The sequence below is a fragment of the Gymnodraco acuticeps genome, unplaced genomic scaffold (genome assembly GCF_902827175.1).
Source record: "Gymnodraco acuticeps unplaced genomic scaffold, fGymAcu1.1, whole genome shotgun sequence".
NCBI classification, from domain to species: domain Eukaryota; kingdom Metazoa; phylum Chordata; class Actinopteri; order Perciformes; family Bathydraconidae; genus Gymnodraco; species Gymnodraco acuticeps.
Window position 1 is genome coordinate 159542 of NW_022991840.1, and position 16717 is coordinate 176258.

Sequence of the window (16717 nt, forward strand, 5' to 3'; positions counted from 1 at the left end):
AGCCAGAGTGGAGAGACCAATCAAAAAACATATATGGTCCTTGTTAAATGTCCAAACAATTTCATATTTGAATGCAGGTTTGAATGGAGTCTATATGTTTAAGGATACATATCAAATAGCCTTGCATAAATCACTTTAATAGAGAAAATATAACAATGTAGTTGTACTATAACTATAACCATTATTTCCAGCATGTCTATATAATAACCAAAGTTTCACAACAGACATGCACGCTTTTCATTTTTAAATGTAATGGACCAGTATTCAAAAGTATTTTGAACACCTTGAATGCAAGAATTAGGATTTTAGGATTAGGCCGTCAGAATTGATTTCATTGTGTATGTGTTGCCTTTGTTCTGCACATACCCTAAAGGGTGGGAACAGATAACCTAGAGAAGCCAAGAGCAAACAACACCCCCATATAACTGTCTGGTCTTTACATGCAAGATGTAATTTAAGATGAGGAGCAGTTGGCAAATCAGTCAGCAGGTGAGCGCCAGGTGCTGAGGACGCCTGGTGGACAAGTGAGGAAAAGAGAACAGCTGGAGTCAGGTATCATGTCAAATCATTTTCTGAAGAAACCAAAACAAACGAGAATAAACCATGATACAGTTGCAAGAAAAAGTATGTGAACCCTTTGGATTCTCCACACATAGCGTTGTGTGTTCCTTCCAAACAACTCAACTTTGGTTTCATCTGTCCACAGAATATTTTGCCAGTAGTGCTGTGGAACATCCAGGTGCTCTTTTGCAAACTTCAAACGTGCAGCAATGTTTTTTCTGGACAGCAGTGGCTTCCTCCGTGGTGTCCTCCCATGAACTCCATTCTTGTTCAGTGTTTTACGTATCGTAGATTCGTCAACAGAGATGTTAGCATGTGCCAGAGATTTCTTTAAGTCTCTAGCTGACACTCTAGGATTCTTCTTCACCTCATTGAACATTCTGCGCTGTGCTCTTGCAGTCATCTTTACAGGACGGCCACTCCTAGGGAGAGTAGCAACAGTGCTGAACTTTCTCCATTTATAGACAATGTGTCTTACCGTGGACTGATGAACATCAAGGCTTTTAGAGATACTTTTGTAACCCTTTCCAGCTTTATGCAAGTCAACAATTCTTAATCGTAGGTCTTCTGAGAGCTCTTTTGTGCGAGGCATGGTTCACATCTGGCAATGCTTCTTAAGAATAGCTCATTCAAAACTGGTGTGTATTTTTTATAGGGCAGGGCAGCTTTAACCAACACCTCCAATCTCGTCTCATTGATTGGACTCCAGGTTGGCTGACTCCTGACTCCAATTAGCTCTTGAAGAAGTCTTTAGCCTAGGGGTTCACATACTTTTTTCACCCTGCACTGTGAATGTTTACATGGTGTGTTCAATAAAAACATGAAAACATATAATTGTTTGTGTGGTATTAGTTTAAGCAGACTGTGTTTGTCTATTAGATGAAGATCAGAACACATTTTATGACCAACTTATGCAGAAATCCAGGTAATTCCAAAGGGTTCACATACTTTTTCTTGCAACTGTATATGTTTTTCAGAGTTGAAACATTTGTTCTGTTATTTAGTTTCAGTGTACAATCTGTTCCTTTCAGGTAAAAGACAACATAATCTTTGTAGTGGAGGTAGACAAATAAGATTGATAGGCTCTGAACCTCCAGGAAAAGCTTTGTTTGATGTGTCAGGCTGTAATACAGATCTGATGAGTGCACTATTTTCAGACTGCAAAATGATCGAGAAACAATATAAAACTGCATTTCCTGTACAGCACAGCATGAGGGCTGAACAAACACAGCTGCAGTGAAGCCTTACTTCTTTTCCTTCATTTGAGGTATTTAAAGAAATTGACTTTATTTCACAAGATAACTTTAAACTATGACTTAAATTATGACTGATCCCTTCAAATCTTGTTTAAATGTTTCCTTATCTTTGAAACTACACCGCACCTGATGGCAGATACACAGTTTAAAGGGTTCAGGTGTTTGTAGTGACTTCGATTTTTCTCAGGACATCTATTATCAATACAGCAGCTGCCGCACACCCCAAGGACTAGCCCATTTTGATTGGTTATAATGCTCCAGCTTCTCTTTGAATTTTCCTCTTTGTTTGTGGTGAAAGTAACCTGAATTAAGGCAAAGTGTGCCAACTCTCCTTGGGACAGTATTGTATTGCATTGTAATTCAATTCCTACCTTGTTACAGTACATTTAACAAAGAACATACACAAACTAATGGAAAAGACCCTGTGAATGTTTGCTCAAGTGGCAGCCATTTAGTTATTATTGTTCAAGTAGTATGTGACTTTGAGAAATGGAATATTATTATATTACGATTACAAAACCCCTCTCCCCTCTGAGAGGAAGCGGCTGCGTACTTTCAAATTGTAGCGCACTCGAGCTGGTTTCTCCATTCTTACCTACCTTTAAGTGTTTATTAAAAGTTTTCATTTCACACAACTGTCACACAATGATCTGTTTGAATAAACCTACATAAAAGGTGATCTTGGTCTTGTTTATGATGTGTGTATCTTACACTGCACTGTAACCTTTATTCATGTTGCTTGCTTTTCAATTAGTGTTTTTAAATGTTTTTCATAATATGTTTCTTAATGCTCTTAATGTCTTTCATTGCATTACATTGCATTTAGCTGACGCTTTTATCCAAAGCGACTTACAATAAGTGCGTTCGACCGAGAAGATACAAACTTGAAGAAAACAGAATCATATAAGTACATCAGGTTTTATAGAGCCAAAACATTTTAAGTGCTACTCAACTGGCTTTAGATAAGCCAGTCCTGTATTAGTATATAAGTACTTTGTTAATAGTTCTATCGCTCGAAGTGGAGTCGAAAGAGAGGAGTTTTCAGTCTGCCCCGGAAGATGTGTAAGCTATCTGCTGTCCTGATGTCAATGGGGAGCTCATTCCACCATCTTGGAGCCAGGACAGCAAACCCACGTGTTTTTGCTGATGGGAACTTGGGTCCCCTTCGCAGCGAGGGTGCAGCGAGCCGTTTGGCTGATGCAGAGCGGAGTGCACGTGCTGGGGTGTATGGTTTCACCATGTCCTGGATGTAGGAAGGGCCAGATCCATACGCTAGTACCAGTGTCTTGAAGTGGATTCTAGCAGTTACCGGAAGCCAGTGAAGGGAGCGGAGGAGCGGCGTGGTGTGGGAGAATTTAGGAAGGTTGAAGACCAGACGAGCCGCTGCATTCTGGATGAGCTGCAGAGGTCGGATGGCACATGCAGGTAGACCAGCCAGGAGGGAGTTGCAGTAGTCTAGGCGTGAGATGACGAGAGCCTGGACCAGAACCTGAGTCGTTTTCTGAGTCAGCTGGGGACGTATCCTCCTGATGTTGTAAAGCGTGTATCTGCAGCAGCGGGTTGTAGCAGCGATGTTTGCAGTGAAGGACAGGTTGTTATCTAGGGTCACACCCAGATTCCTTGCAGTCTGAGTCGGGGAAACAACAGAGGTGCTGATGTTGATTGTTAGGTCAAGAGTGGGACAATCTTTTCCCGGAAGGAAAAGCAGTTCAGTCTTGTCAAGGTTGAGCTTGAGGTGATGAGCAGACATCCACTGAGAGATGTCAGCTAGACAAGCAGAGATGCGTGCGACGACCTGGGTCTCTGAGCGGGGAAAAGACAGAATTAATGTGTCGTCAGCATAGCAGTGGTATGAAAAACCATGCGGGCTAATGACCGATCCGAGCGAGTTTGTTTACAAAGAGAAGAGGAGGGGACCAAGGACAGAGCCCTGAGGGACCCCTGTAGTTAATTGACAAGGGTCGGACTCTTTCATTTTTGTAAAGCAAAAAATTGCCCTGTGTTGAAATGTGCTACAGTATATAAATAAACTTGCCTTTCCTTGTATAAGTCCCCCCATTTTGACAGATCGACCTCTTTTCATACAGTGTGGCGTTAAGATAACAACGTAAATATCTGAAACTCTGAAGCTACATGTGAGTTGCGTCTCTGCAGGTATACAGTCTCTCACATCCATGTATGAAGCCTACCCTTGCTGTGTAACTGTTGATTAAATAATTAAAAAAATTATGAAATGTAATGGAAGATGGCATATTGTATCTCATTATGATGTAGCTGCGAGAGCCTAGAGGGAGAAGATATACATTTAGATTTGAATGTATTGAATCTTGATGGAGCTGTAATGAACATTAGGACTCTTGCTATATTTTCAGCACCAACATTAAAGCATCGCAGGTGCTGAGCTATCACTCCCAGTTACATTTATGGTAGCATTAGACATTTATGGCAGTGTAAAACAGATGATCTATCTGTGAGCAGTCATCTGCTGAGAGCTCCTCTGTGATAAATAACTCAGAGCATATACTGTAGGTAGCTGATAGTGCAGCAGGCTGGAGGGGGTGATGTGAAGAATTTAAAGGAAATAGTCTTTTCAAGTGTCCATGGTTAGAGTCAGTTAATGTCAAACAAAATTGCAGATCATTGTGGGACTGGCAGTTAATAGCAAAATGTCGAAAGCTGATTCTCCACCTGAAACATGTTGAATGATGTGGTCCGAGAGCTGCTTAAAATATGAAAGGCCATGTCATTTTGCCATGGTCAGTTTGTTCATTTATTGTCATCTTAGCTTTTATTGTAAAGTAGTTAATGTGTGGAAATAGTCATCAATCCACAAATAATCTATGCTCAACGTTAAGGTTTTTGAAAGGTAGCCAGACAAAAAAACATCCTATTTATGTGCATTTACATACATAATTGATCTCATGTTCTTGAGATTAGTAATCAAGCAGGTGGCTTTAACTTTTTATATGAACAATGAGCTAAGACATGGTTTTATGGTTTATCTTCTGGTGGTCTAGTATCCAGAAAAACAATAAGCCCAGTGATTTCTCCACCTGATGAGTGCCGTTTCAAGGTTTTCACGATTTTGTTTCATCAACGCTTGCATTTGAAAGGCACTGAAGGCAGGTATGTGATTACATGTTATGAAAACACTTTGTAAGCTATTCAGTTTCTTTATGTGACGGTGTGGTGTAGGTAAGAGTTTGTGTTGCCAACAACGCCACCTGAGGGAGTTTCACCCCTAGGAACTAACTATTGATAATAAAAGATGTAACCCACAAGGAACACAGGTTCGTTTTACATAACGGGCCAGAGACAGTTTCAGTTACAGTTAACACAATTTATTTTATTTTATAACAATCAATTAACTATTCTAAAAACACTAGATACACATTATACATTACATTACATTACATTGCATTTAGCTGACGCTTTTGTCCAAAGCGACTTACAATAAGTACATTCGACCAGGAAGACACAACCTTGAAGAAAACAGAATCATATAAGTATATCAGGTTTCATAGAGCCAAACATTTCAAGTGCTACTCAACTGGTTTTAGGTAATCCAGTCCTTTATTGGTATAAAAGTGCTTCGTTAATCGTTCTAGCGCTCGAAGTGGAGTCGAAAGAGATGAGTTTTCAGTTTGCGCCGGAAGATGTGCAAGCTATCTGCCGTCCTGATGTCAATGGGGAGCTCATTCCACCATCTTGGAGCCAGGATAGCAAACCCACGTGTTTTCGCCGATGGGAACTTGGGTCCTCCTCGCAGCGAGGGCGCAACGAGTCGTTTGGCTGATGCAGAGCGTAGTGCACGCGCTGGGGTGTACGGTTTAACCATGTCCTGGATGTAGGAAGGGCCAGATCCATTCGCAGCACGGTAAGCAAGTACCAGTGTCTTGAAGTGGATTCTAGCAGTTACCGGAAGCCAGTGAAGGGAGCGGAGGAGCGGAGTGGTGTGGGAGAATTTAGGAAGGTTGAAAACCAGACGAGCCGCTGCATTCTGGATGAGCTGCAGAGGTCGGATGGCACATGCAGGTAGACCAGCCAGGAGGGAGTTGCAGTAGTCTAGGCGTGAGATGACGAGAGCCTGGACCAGAACCTGAGTCGCTTTCTGAGTCAGCTGGGGACGTATCTTCCTGATGTTGTAAAGCGTGTATCTGCAGCAGCGGGTTGTAGCAGCGATGTTTGCAGTGAAGGACAGGTTGTTATCTAGGGTCACACCCAGATTCCTTGCAGTCTGAGTCGGGGAAACAACTGAGGTGCCGATGTTGATTGTCAGGTCAAGAGTTGGACAATCTTTTCCCGGGAGGAAGAGCAGCTCAGTCTTGTCAAGGTTGAGCTTGAGGTGGTGAGCAGACATCCACTGAGAGATGTCAGCTAGACAAGCAGAGATGCGTGCGACGACCTGGGTCTCTGAGCGGGGAAAGGACAGAATTAATTGGGTGTCGTCAGCGTAGCAGTGGTAAGAAAAACCATGCGGGCTAATGACTGATCCGAGCGAGTTTGTGTACAAGGAGAAGAGGAGGGGACCAAGAACAGAGCCCTGAGGGACCCCCGTAGTTAATTGACAAGGGTGGGACTCAGACCCTCTCCAAGTCACCCTGTAGGTACGGTCTTTCAGGTATGAGGTGAGGAGGGAAAGTGCAGAGCCAGAAACTCCAAGTTTTTGGAGAGTGCGAAGGAGGTGATTCACCGTGTCGAATGCAGCAGACAGGTCCAACAGGATGATGACAGAGGAGAGGGATGCAGTTTTGGCAGTGTGCAGTTCCTCCGTGACAGCAATGAGAGCAGTTTCTGTGGAGTGACCTGCCTTGAAACCAGACTGGTGCGGATCCAGAAGGTTATTCTGATGGAGATAACAGGAGAGTTGTTTAAAGACAGCGCGTTCAAGTGATTTAGACAGGAACGGGAGGAGAGAGACAGGCCTGTAGTTTATAACATCAGACGGGTTGAGAGTGGGTTTCTTTAGGAGAGGGTTTACTCTTGCCTCCTTGAGACTGTTTGGAAAGTGACCAGAAGTTAGAGAAGTGTTGATGAAATGGGTGAGAAACGGTAGAATATCAGGTAAAATGTAATACTGGGGCATAGGACAGTTTCTATATCTCAGCAAAGAAGACAGTCGTGTGAAGTGCTGCTTAGGATTCAGTCCCTGATTCCCTCCCACATTGGCAGAAGAACTAGTAAAAACACTCGCTGCACATACGATTCAATATGACTGGGTTTTTATCTCTGCTGCGAAGCTAAGTACAATTCATTCTCCTCCCATGGTGTAAAACATAAGCCTGCATTTTCCACTTCTGCTTCTCCCCGATGTATATTTCTCCATTAAACGTGTTTAATATAAAGGAGATGCTTTTAAGTTATTTGTCCTTGGGCGTCTGGCTCTGTGAATCCTCAGTATAGCAGAGGGATTTAAAGCAAACAGTGGGAGGGAGAGAGAGAGTGCAGTGGAAGGAGATACTCAAGGGACACATATAGACAGACAGAGACAAATAAAGAGAGACTCAGGCAGAGAGGCAATATAAGACAGCAAGATAACACATATTGTGGATAATGCAGTGGTGAAGAGGTCAATGTGCAGCAGGAGAAGGAGAAGAGTAAGAACAAGAAGAAATATAAAGACTTATAGACAGGAAGAATTACGTAGGACTGTAGAAAGCCATGAAAAGTTGAAAAGGGAAAGTGGTGTCCTTGCTTTAACTTTTTCAGGTGACATTATGGATCTTCCTCTTATCAAAAGGGAGTTAGAGCTCATCCCAGATTCAATACACACACACACACACACACACACACACACACACACACACACACACACACACACACACACACACACACACACACACACACACACACACACACACACACACACACACACACAATCATCCTGCCGTGACTGAGACTGTTTCTGAATCGTACATTGTCAAACTCCACAATACACTCTCCTCCCACTCTTTTCTTCCACTTTTCTTAACCTTCTTCGCCATTTCTGACTTTTCCAATATTATTTTCTACTTTCTAAGCTCCCTTACAAATATTTTTCTTCGTTTTATCTACTGCCCGACTGAACCTCTGGCCCTCGTTATCTCAATTACTCCATCTCACCACCGGCCATAAGCAGGGCTTCAGTCCTACTTTGACCCTTATACAATGTACTCTAAAGACAGCTCAGTCTCTTTCTCTGGAAACACTTTCTATATGATGGTATATATTTCCCACTCGTTCTAGTTTCATAAGCATGTTTTGGTTCATTTAACAAGAGCTGCAACAAGAGGAGACTGCGTTGTTCCATTAAGGAAGAGTTCATTCAGCCAATCTTCTTTTTCTTTTAAAGCTGCACAACAGTGGAACTCAATCCCAGTAAAGATTAGAGAACAAAACACCTGCAGTTTATTTAAATCTACCTTAAAAACATGGTTAGTGGAAAGTCAGCTCTGTCAACACTGACACAATCTGTACATTACAACGCTCTGTTTGTACATATGCCTTGAACTGTATCTGTCTGCTTTGTGAATATGTATTTTAGTTTAGTTTTTATGTTTTTATAGGCTATATGCTATTATCATAATATAAGTATCTCTGTTGAATGTTGTTTTACTGATTGTATTTACCTGTTATTTGAAATGAATTTTTGTTTTTAGGATGACTTTTAACATCTGTCCAGGGACTACAGACGAAAAATAGCCTGTTGGCTAACTCTGGCGCATTTACAGAAATGTCAATCAATGTGCACTGTCCCTGCCAAATAAATATATTAAAAAACACACACACACACACACACACACACACACACACACACACACACACACACACACACACACACACACACACACACACACACACACACACACACACACACACACACACACACACACACACACCCTTTTTTAACTTAGACACTATAGCTGAAGTTTTATGTAACCATGTCCTGTAATGAAGCCCTGCAGCATTGTCAAGACAAAGTCATATTTACTTTAACTTCTTATCTTCGTACATAGCTAAAGTGTAGTTATGTTGATGAAAATCTTAGGTCCCAGGCTCCTCCAACAGTGCAACACAATAAAACAGATACAATAGTGCAAGTAAATTCAATCAAATAGAATAGACTGTCATGAAATGTAAATTCTCTCACGGATAATTCAAGTATTGTGATTCTGATTTTAAGTGAATGTGATCTGACGAGTGGTGCATATCCAGACCTCAGCCCAGGCTCATGGTATACCAGCAGTCTCTGCAAAAGGCAACATGTGAGGCTCAACATAGAAGGGGTGAAAACTGTTTCCATGACAACAGAGGATGCCGCTGCCGCTTGCTGTCCATTAGGCCGACTTTGGATGTGGCCTCGAGTCCCTCTTTCTATGATGACTGTAAGATGGTACACTTGAGATCTTTTCCTCCATATTTCTCACAAGGCCAAGGATAAACTAAAAGAGAACGGTAACTAAAACAGGAACATCTGAGTGACTTTACCAGAAAGTCCCTTTGTGATTGTGCCTGAAGATGTCCTTTTAAATGAAGTTAAAATCAGAATGTTATCAGGAAGGCATTGATGTGTATATTCTCTAACAGCATCCTCAAATAGACAACACTTGAAAGACATGAGCAAATCTTCCAGTTTTTCGGCTCTAACTTTCACTGTCTTTTTAAAAGCCATAAATAAATATGAAGAAGAAGCCTTTTTTCTAGGAAATGGGACACTATTATCTTTGAGCTGTCAGTGTATTCTGTGCTCAGTCCTCTGGGTGTAGCTGCTGAGCTGCTGTCTGCTGGGCCACAGCCGGAGCTATCCTCGGTACTGAAATGTATGAGATTCTGTACAGTATTACATTTTACAATTTTGTTTTGGAGACTATTGCATATCATTAATGAGACTATACAGTGCTTGTTTTTTCTGGATTAACCTACCACTGTATCACTTCCATTAATCTACTGATAAGAACTTTTTGCATATTGATCAAAGTCCACAAATCTTCCATCCAAAATCTTTTTTTACTCCTCCTTTGTCAATAAAAACTAAAAACAATAAATTCTCATTTCTGTATCACTTATAACGGATTGCTTTTTTTCAAGTTTGCAGAATTCTTGCTATTTTTAAATTTGTAATTGTGATCCTCATGCACTTATTGAAAGTCGTTTAGGATAAAAGACTCAGCTAAATGTTCTTATCGTCGTACACAGCAGACCCGGCGCCAGAACAAATCTAAAGGGAGGGCATATGATTTCCATGGGAGGGCACACAACACCGTCACGTGCTGCGGGCCTGCGGCACAATATATATCAAACAGCAAGGCCAACGGCATTGCGTAAAGACGCACACTTATCGCAAACATACACAAATAAAGGGCAACATAGCAACCACTTTGAAACATTGTGTGCGTGGCAGCACAGACACTGGTAAATCACGAGCAAGGCACACTGGTTACGGATGGCAGCTTCCTCATCGTTGCACTCGGAGAGAAATAGTAGAGACGGAGTCGATTAGCTGTTTAGCCCGCCTTGGGCATGGTTTATGTTCCGATGCACTGCACTCGGACATGCTGTGGAGTGAATCGAGTCACCTCTGAGAGGGAGTTGGTTGACAGCTAAAAAAGCTATAATATCAACGACAGCTGAGCTGACATGTAATAACGGCTCCGTGCCAGCTGATCGGAACCAAAGTTCTAATTTCCTTATTTGTTTCCTCGCGTATCTGTCTCTCTCTCCACAAACTCTCACATGAAATGTGTTCTTTTGATGCGGCATGCCTTAGCAGTCTTTATCAGTCTGTAATGCGTGTTTCCAGTCGCAAAAACCTTTGACAGTAAAAGCCGCATCAGATGAAGACACAAGGCTGCGTCTGCTTTTAACGAATCCTGTTGTAGATTCGTTAAAAGCAGACGCAGCCTGTTGGTACACAACAAAAAACAATCTCCCTGGATAACGATCCAGCTTCACCTGCTTGGGTTTATTAACCCCAGATCATCGCTAACTCAGTCCCGGGGTTTGCCGAGGTCAAGCTTGTGAGATTAAGGCGTGCTGCTGCAACGGCAGGTGCAGGGTCGCCAGCAGCACCATCGGCTGCAGTTCTTTCATCGCTATTTCGTTTTAATAAATTCTTAGACCTTTTAAGCCAATTTTTTATGTCCATTTTGTAATTCAAACAGAAATGGGAGTCTACAGAATGCACAATAAACAAATCCAGAATAGGCGGCAGAGTGTGACGCTGTGATTGGTCTAAATGGGGACGAATCACAAATCACAACAGACACATGCATGTATTTGACGTAGCCTGGCGCCTGCGATTTTTTTTTAGTTCTGACATCAGATACATCGTAGCATAAAAGTTCACAGTTTATTTATAATTAAAAAAATAAAATAAATATATTTTTTAATTTTTATAAATAATACAAAAACGTGTTTATTGGGGGAGGGCAGGAATGTCAAATGGGAGGGCCTGGCCCTCCCTGGCCCTCCCACGGCGCCGGGCATGGTACACAGCCTTGTTTGCAGGATCATATCAATTTAGTGACTTATACTTGTTTTCTGGTTATTCTATCTGTGGTCTGTTTTCATAAGGTAAACACAGTAAATACATGTGTTGTTTTCCGGTCGTTAGATGGCGCTACCAGTAAACCAGCTACTCCCATAATGAGTGGAGAATAAGTCAGAGCTCCAGCAGCCCCTCAGATCAATTGAAGGAACTCAAAGGCAACAGTCGTGTGGCTCCACTCGGCGCTGCTATCCAACAGTGTCCGGGGTACAATCCTAACTGAGTGTCCCAGATTATTTCTCCACATTTATTCCGCTGCACAATCTGAAAAGGAGGACTATACGCGAGGCGCTGCTGCAGCAGGACGCACCTGCGGGATTCCTGCTGAAGTTGTTTCACAGCAAAACACACACACACACACACACACACCCACACACACACACGCAGATGTCGGGCTGGGAAGTTGCCCGCGCACACCGTTGATCCTCAGGACTGTCGTTTTTTAAAGTTATGTTTTTGAAGCTGGTTGTCACAATGCTAAGGAGAGCCGTCGCTTTGCCCGTGTGTGAAAAATGATTGCATCCAGCAGCGACCTGTCCATTATGATGAGGAGATGTCTTCTCACTTTCAAACCATTCAGGTAAGAACAAGTCCTCTTCGATCTGTTACATCTCTATTCACTGACATGGCCAATTATAACAATAAACTACACACCCTTTTACATTTTCTTATTCTGTATCTGTATCATCAGACTACAAAAAGTCACCATAAATGTAAATATTGTTTGCCTCCTGTTGTTTTATACTCTTGCAAGTTCAGAAAATGTGCATTAATTGGAACAACAGAATACCTGCTGTGCCATAATGAACGTTTGCTTACTCAGCTGAAACTACCAGCAGCAGATGTATAGGGAAAGCAACTGAAGCAGATCATTACAACTGAAGCAGTCATTACAACTTTTGATCAGGAACACAAGCTGAATGGCTCATTAGAAATAAGAAAATTAAGAATCAGTATCAATAGTGTTAGTGACAGATGGTTGTAGTTTTCCAGGTGTGAAGTTCCCTATTGACAGCTTTCTGAGTGCAGTCAGTGGTGTTTCACATTCTGCCTCCAGACCTGATTGAACATGCTGTACAGTTAGTTCAGTGTGTTGTCACTGTAGCATCAAATACTTTCCACACGGCGTAAATGCTTCCCTGAACATTGAGTTTTTCCATCATTACCTCACATATTGCACAGTAAAATGGCACTATCACTCTCTCCGTCTCTAACGGAGTGACTGCAGCCTCTCTGTTGTCAGTTTTCCCACCTTATACAAATTCCAGCTGTGGCTTGAAGAATGGAATTGCAACCATTTGTCCTGCAGTGCCCCTCAATACAAAAGATTGTTTTCCAAACATTTTCCCAGCATGACTCCTGGAGCGTGGCAGAAGAGCCTGTTTTGAGCTAAACGATCCAAAACATTTGTTTTCAGAGCTGGAGGACTCACAACATGTTTGCTGTGTGTTTGCCTCTTCATCCCAAAATGCAACCCATTCGCCTGTAATAATGCTTTTATTTTTGGATGTCAGCTCACTGAGCACAGTGTGATGCAGAAAACCCATCCATGTAATGGTTCATTTGGGATGGCACAGCCAAGCGTGTGCACTGTGCTTTTCTGTGGGTTGATTGGTGCAATATGAACTTTACAAAAAGTGTGTTCAAGCTCCATGAAGCCTGCTGTGATGTTGACTCTCACATGCTTTTTTGGTAATTTTCTACTTTCTTGTCTCTACTTTTTGTCTCCTTAGCTCTAACCTTGTCACGCTACATGGTCTGTTTTGGTTATACATGGTTTAAATATTCATGCTCTTGTGTCGTTTAATCGGCCTCTGGTCTCTGTCTATCTGCTGCAGGATCTTTGTGGTGGGGATTGGCTTCTTCAGCCTGTGCTTTCTAATGACCTCTCTCGGGGGCCAGCTCTCGGCCAAGAGACCCGGAGACTCTCCCTTCACGGTGCGGAGCGAAGGTAAGCCAGCAGTCACACGTCAGTGCTGCCCCCCCTCTGACTCTACAGCGTAGTGCGTAATGAACAGGCTGGGAACACGCTGAGAGCCTCGGGGGGCTTCCTTGATTGCTGCCAGGGGGCTGACAGAGCTGCTCACTTTGCTCATTGTGAATGCGTCAGGGGGGGGGGGGGGGGGGGGGGGGGGGGGGTTACATGTCGCCTAGAGGCTCCAACTTCTTTCACACCTGCTGTTTCTACCACGCTCACATGGCCTTGCTCTGACTCATGACTCTGACCAATTAGTGGAGGGACTTACTGTCTGGCAAATCTTTACATGTTGGCTATTATGACCTTGTATGTATTCATATAGTGCAGACATGTAACATGTGGTGGAAGCAGTTCACTAAAGGAATTCATTATTGGCGCAAACTAAGTTATTGCAAACACACAAATCATATTCTGTTCGTATTTTTGGTGATAAAAAGTTTTGACAAATCAATCAATCAATCAATCAATCAATCAATGTTTATTTATATAGCCCAATATCACAAATGTTACATTTGTCTCAGTGGACTTTACAGTTTGTACAAAATATCAGTATGACAATACGACACCCTCTGTCCTTAGACCCTCACATCGTACAAGGAAAAACTTCCGGAGAAAACCCACAGTTTAAAGGGAAAGATGGGAGAAACCTCAGGGAGAGCAACAGAGGAGGGATCCCTCTCCCAGGACGGACAGACGTGCAATAGATGCCGTGTGTAAATTGAAAAGATAATACATTTGCAACATAGGTAGTCCAAATCTCATCTGAGAGGCTTCATCCCTTGTTATACCTTCTGTCTTTTTATATTTGCTCATATGATCTTGCTCTGACCCATTTGATCTTATTTTGTGTAAAAGAACACCAGTAGCTGACCAATTAATGAAAGTTGAAGTGGGATTTACTTCACCGCCTTGTGAATCTTTAATCTTAATCTTGTGTGCTCTGACCCATTTGAAATCATTGTGGGTGGTGGAACTAATAGCTGATCAATCAGTGGAGGCTGAAGTGGACTCCACGTAACTGTCTATGGAAACGATTGACCTTATCATTTAGGAAGTAGTTCACCAGTGGAAATTGTCACTGAGGCAAAAATACATCAGTGAATTAGTACTGAGATGTTGAATGTGTAATGATGGGACGGTGGTGCATTAGTTTCTTAGCATTTCCTAGCATTTTATTTGTCAAATCATCATGTTTTTGGTTATAAATAAGCTTCTTCCTTTTGACAAATTCAATCTTGCTTCTTTAACACCTACTTTTCTAACGTTTTTGATCTTGTTCTGACCCATTTTAACTCATTTTGGCTAGAAACTGACCAATCAGTGGAGGCTGAAGTGGGAGTTACTTTACCGTGTTGGGAATATTTTGACCTTGTATCTATTTATTTAGTACAGAAATGATCGTGTAGAAGAAGTAGTTCGCCACAAATCGTCACTGAAGCAAAACAACCACATTAGTGAATCTGCCAGTTAAAAGTACATTGCTAATACTTATTAAAAGTATAAGAAATGTTTATAAGACAGTCAATCAGTTCATGTGACGGGAAAGGGATGCATTTGTTACTCACCATTTTTCAACATTTGTGTGTCATGTGGTCAAGTTTTTGGTTCAAAAAAGTTTGACCAATCTCACCTGAAACGGACCCTCACATGTGGCCAGCAGCAATACTGACCATGCCTGTGCAGAGATCAAACAAATCAAAGCCACACCAGAAAAGAAAAAAACTCAAACAATTTCAGAGACAGCCTCCCTGACAGAACCGCGTTATCTTTCTAAGCACGTCCTCTGTGTTTGCGCTCTGTGCCTCTGCATATCAACCATGACAGCACTCGTCCTTTGGGAGAGTCACTGTTGGCTTGTGGACTTTTGTCTCTCACCTTTTTATCGCCGCATGGCACAATGTTGACTCTGCATGTCATCCTCTGTGACGGATACCAGCTGGCATCGGAAGAAGCCATGCACATGAGGCGACAGCAATCATTTCATCCCTCTTGAATAATGCAGTCCATCTTTGAGCCAATCAGTGAACAGCATGAGGCCCTGTGGTTGTTTTGTTGTGCGAGATATCTTTTGACTGACTTGAATGATTTTGCTCGGTTGGTAAAATATCATCTCTAAGTGGGAGCGCCACGCTGTGTATTTCTGGAAGTGTAATGCAGTGGGCTGCTGTGACGAGGTGCATCAGGTGTCATCATGGGAGACAATTTCAAGGCTCTCACCCATGTATGAAATAGTATATGCAGAGCTGCTTCCAGAGAGATAAAGAGAGGGGGTTGAGAGGGGGGGGTGAGCCGAGACAGTAGAGCTGTCTGATTAATTAACCACTCACAGGGTGCAGTCAAGGAAAGGCATTCGGCCTCCAGCTCATTAAACACTGCCGCCGCTAACCAGGGAGAGTCAAGCTATGTACATTCTCACCCTCTGTGTCTGTGTGTGGGTATGTGTGTGTGTGGGTGTGTTTGTGTGTGTGTTTGTGTACACGTTTTAGGAATGAAGATTAGGAGCACGGGGAGTTGGCGTAACGAAAGAGCTGAGATGAATTGTTCAGTGGAGCTGGGACTTCATAATTCCCAATGTACACACCCATGAAGCCTCTGCTGTATAGACATGCAAACATACTGTATTCGTGCTCTAAGGCTGCATCATTTCGGAAAAATAACTAATTGATCATATTTTTACTTTAATTGCAAATGCCATATGTAGGATTCATGATATTGGAGGGAATGACCTTTTATGCATTTGTATCCTCATTATCATTGAACATGTAATACATTAATCATTGTGTGATTCGTAAAGTCTTCAGAGTACGATTTGTATTCCGGCATATCTGCAGCTTCACAATTATTTATTCATACTGATATTTAAAAATATATTTCCTTTTATCAAATTTCCTACCTACTGCCAAGTTGATATTGCACGAGGCAAAATTGGGATTTATTCAATTAGGATTAATTGTGCAGCCCACCTGCAGCAACATGTGCAGGACATCTTAAAAGCAGGAACACACACATTGTTTTGAAGATCAAAGGGTGAACAAAATGGCTATACGCTTTGAGAACCTCTGTTTGTTGCTCGTCTTGTAAATAGCAAATGTAGCAGCAAGACAAAAAAGGTGTGAAGGAAAATGTCTAATTATATTCTTGCCACCTTAAGGTCTCTCTCTCTTCTCTCTGTCTTATTATACACCTTTATTTTTAAACTTCTCTCAGGCTCTCTTTTACCTGTCTTGGTTTATTATTTTTGCAAAATCTCTTACCTAAGATGCACAAAGACAAGATAGTTTCACACTCCAGAGCTAGAGACCCCAAATAGTTGCATTTGGATACCCTGTAATATATATCCCGTTTTAAAATGCATGTATTACTTTCTTTTGAAGGTACGGGAAGCTAATGATGTGG

The 16717-nt window shown here is 42.1% G+C and overlaps 1 protein-coding gene across 3 annotated transcripts in view; it reads left to right on the forward strand.

Annotated features, from left to right (window-relative positions):
• LOC117535395 (alpha-1,6-mannosylglycoprotein 6-beta-N-acetylglucosaminyltransferase B-like) overlaps positions 1 to 16717 on the forward strand; it is a 114511-nt gene that overhangs the window by 6354 nt on the left and 91440 nt on the right. The window contains exons 1-2 of one of the 3 annotated variants that reach the window (XM_034199841.1): positions 11336 to 11923; positions 13182 to 13294. In XM_034199841.1, coding sequence (XP_034055732.1) covers positions 11856 to 11923; positions 13182 to 13294 — 181 coding nt within the window. In that variant the 5' untranslated portion in view covers positions 11336 to 11855. Of the gene's footprint in view, positions 1 to 11335; positions 11924 to 13181; positions 13295 to 16717 lie in introns of those variants that run through there. The other 2 variants (XM_034199842.1, XM_034199843.1) reach the window with 2 other exon arrangements.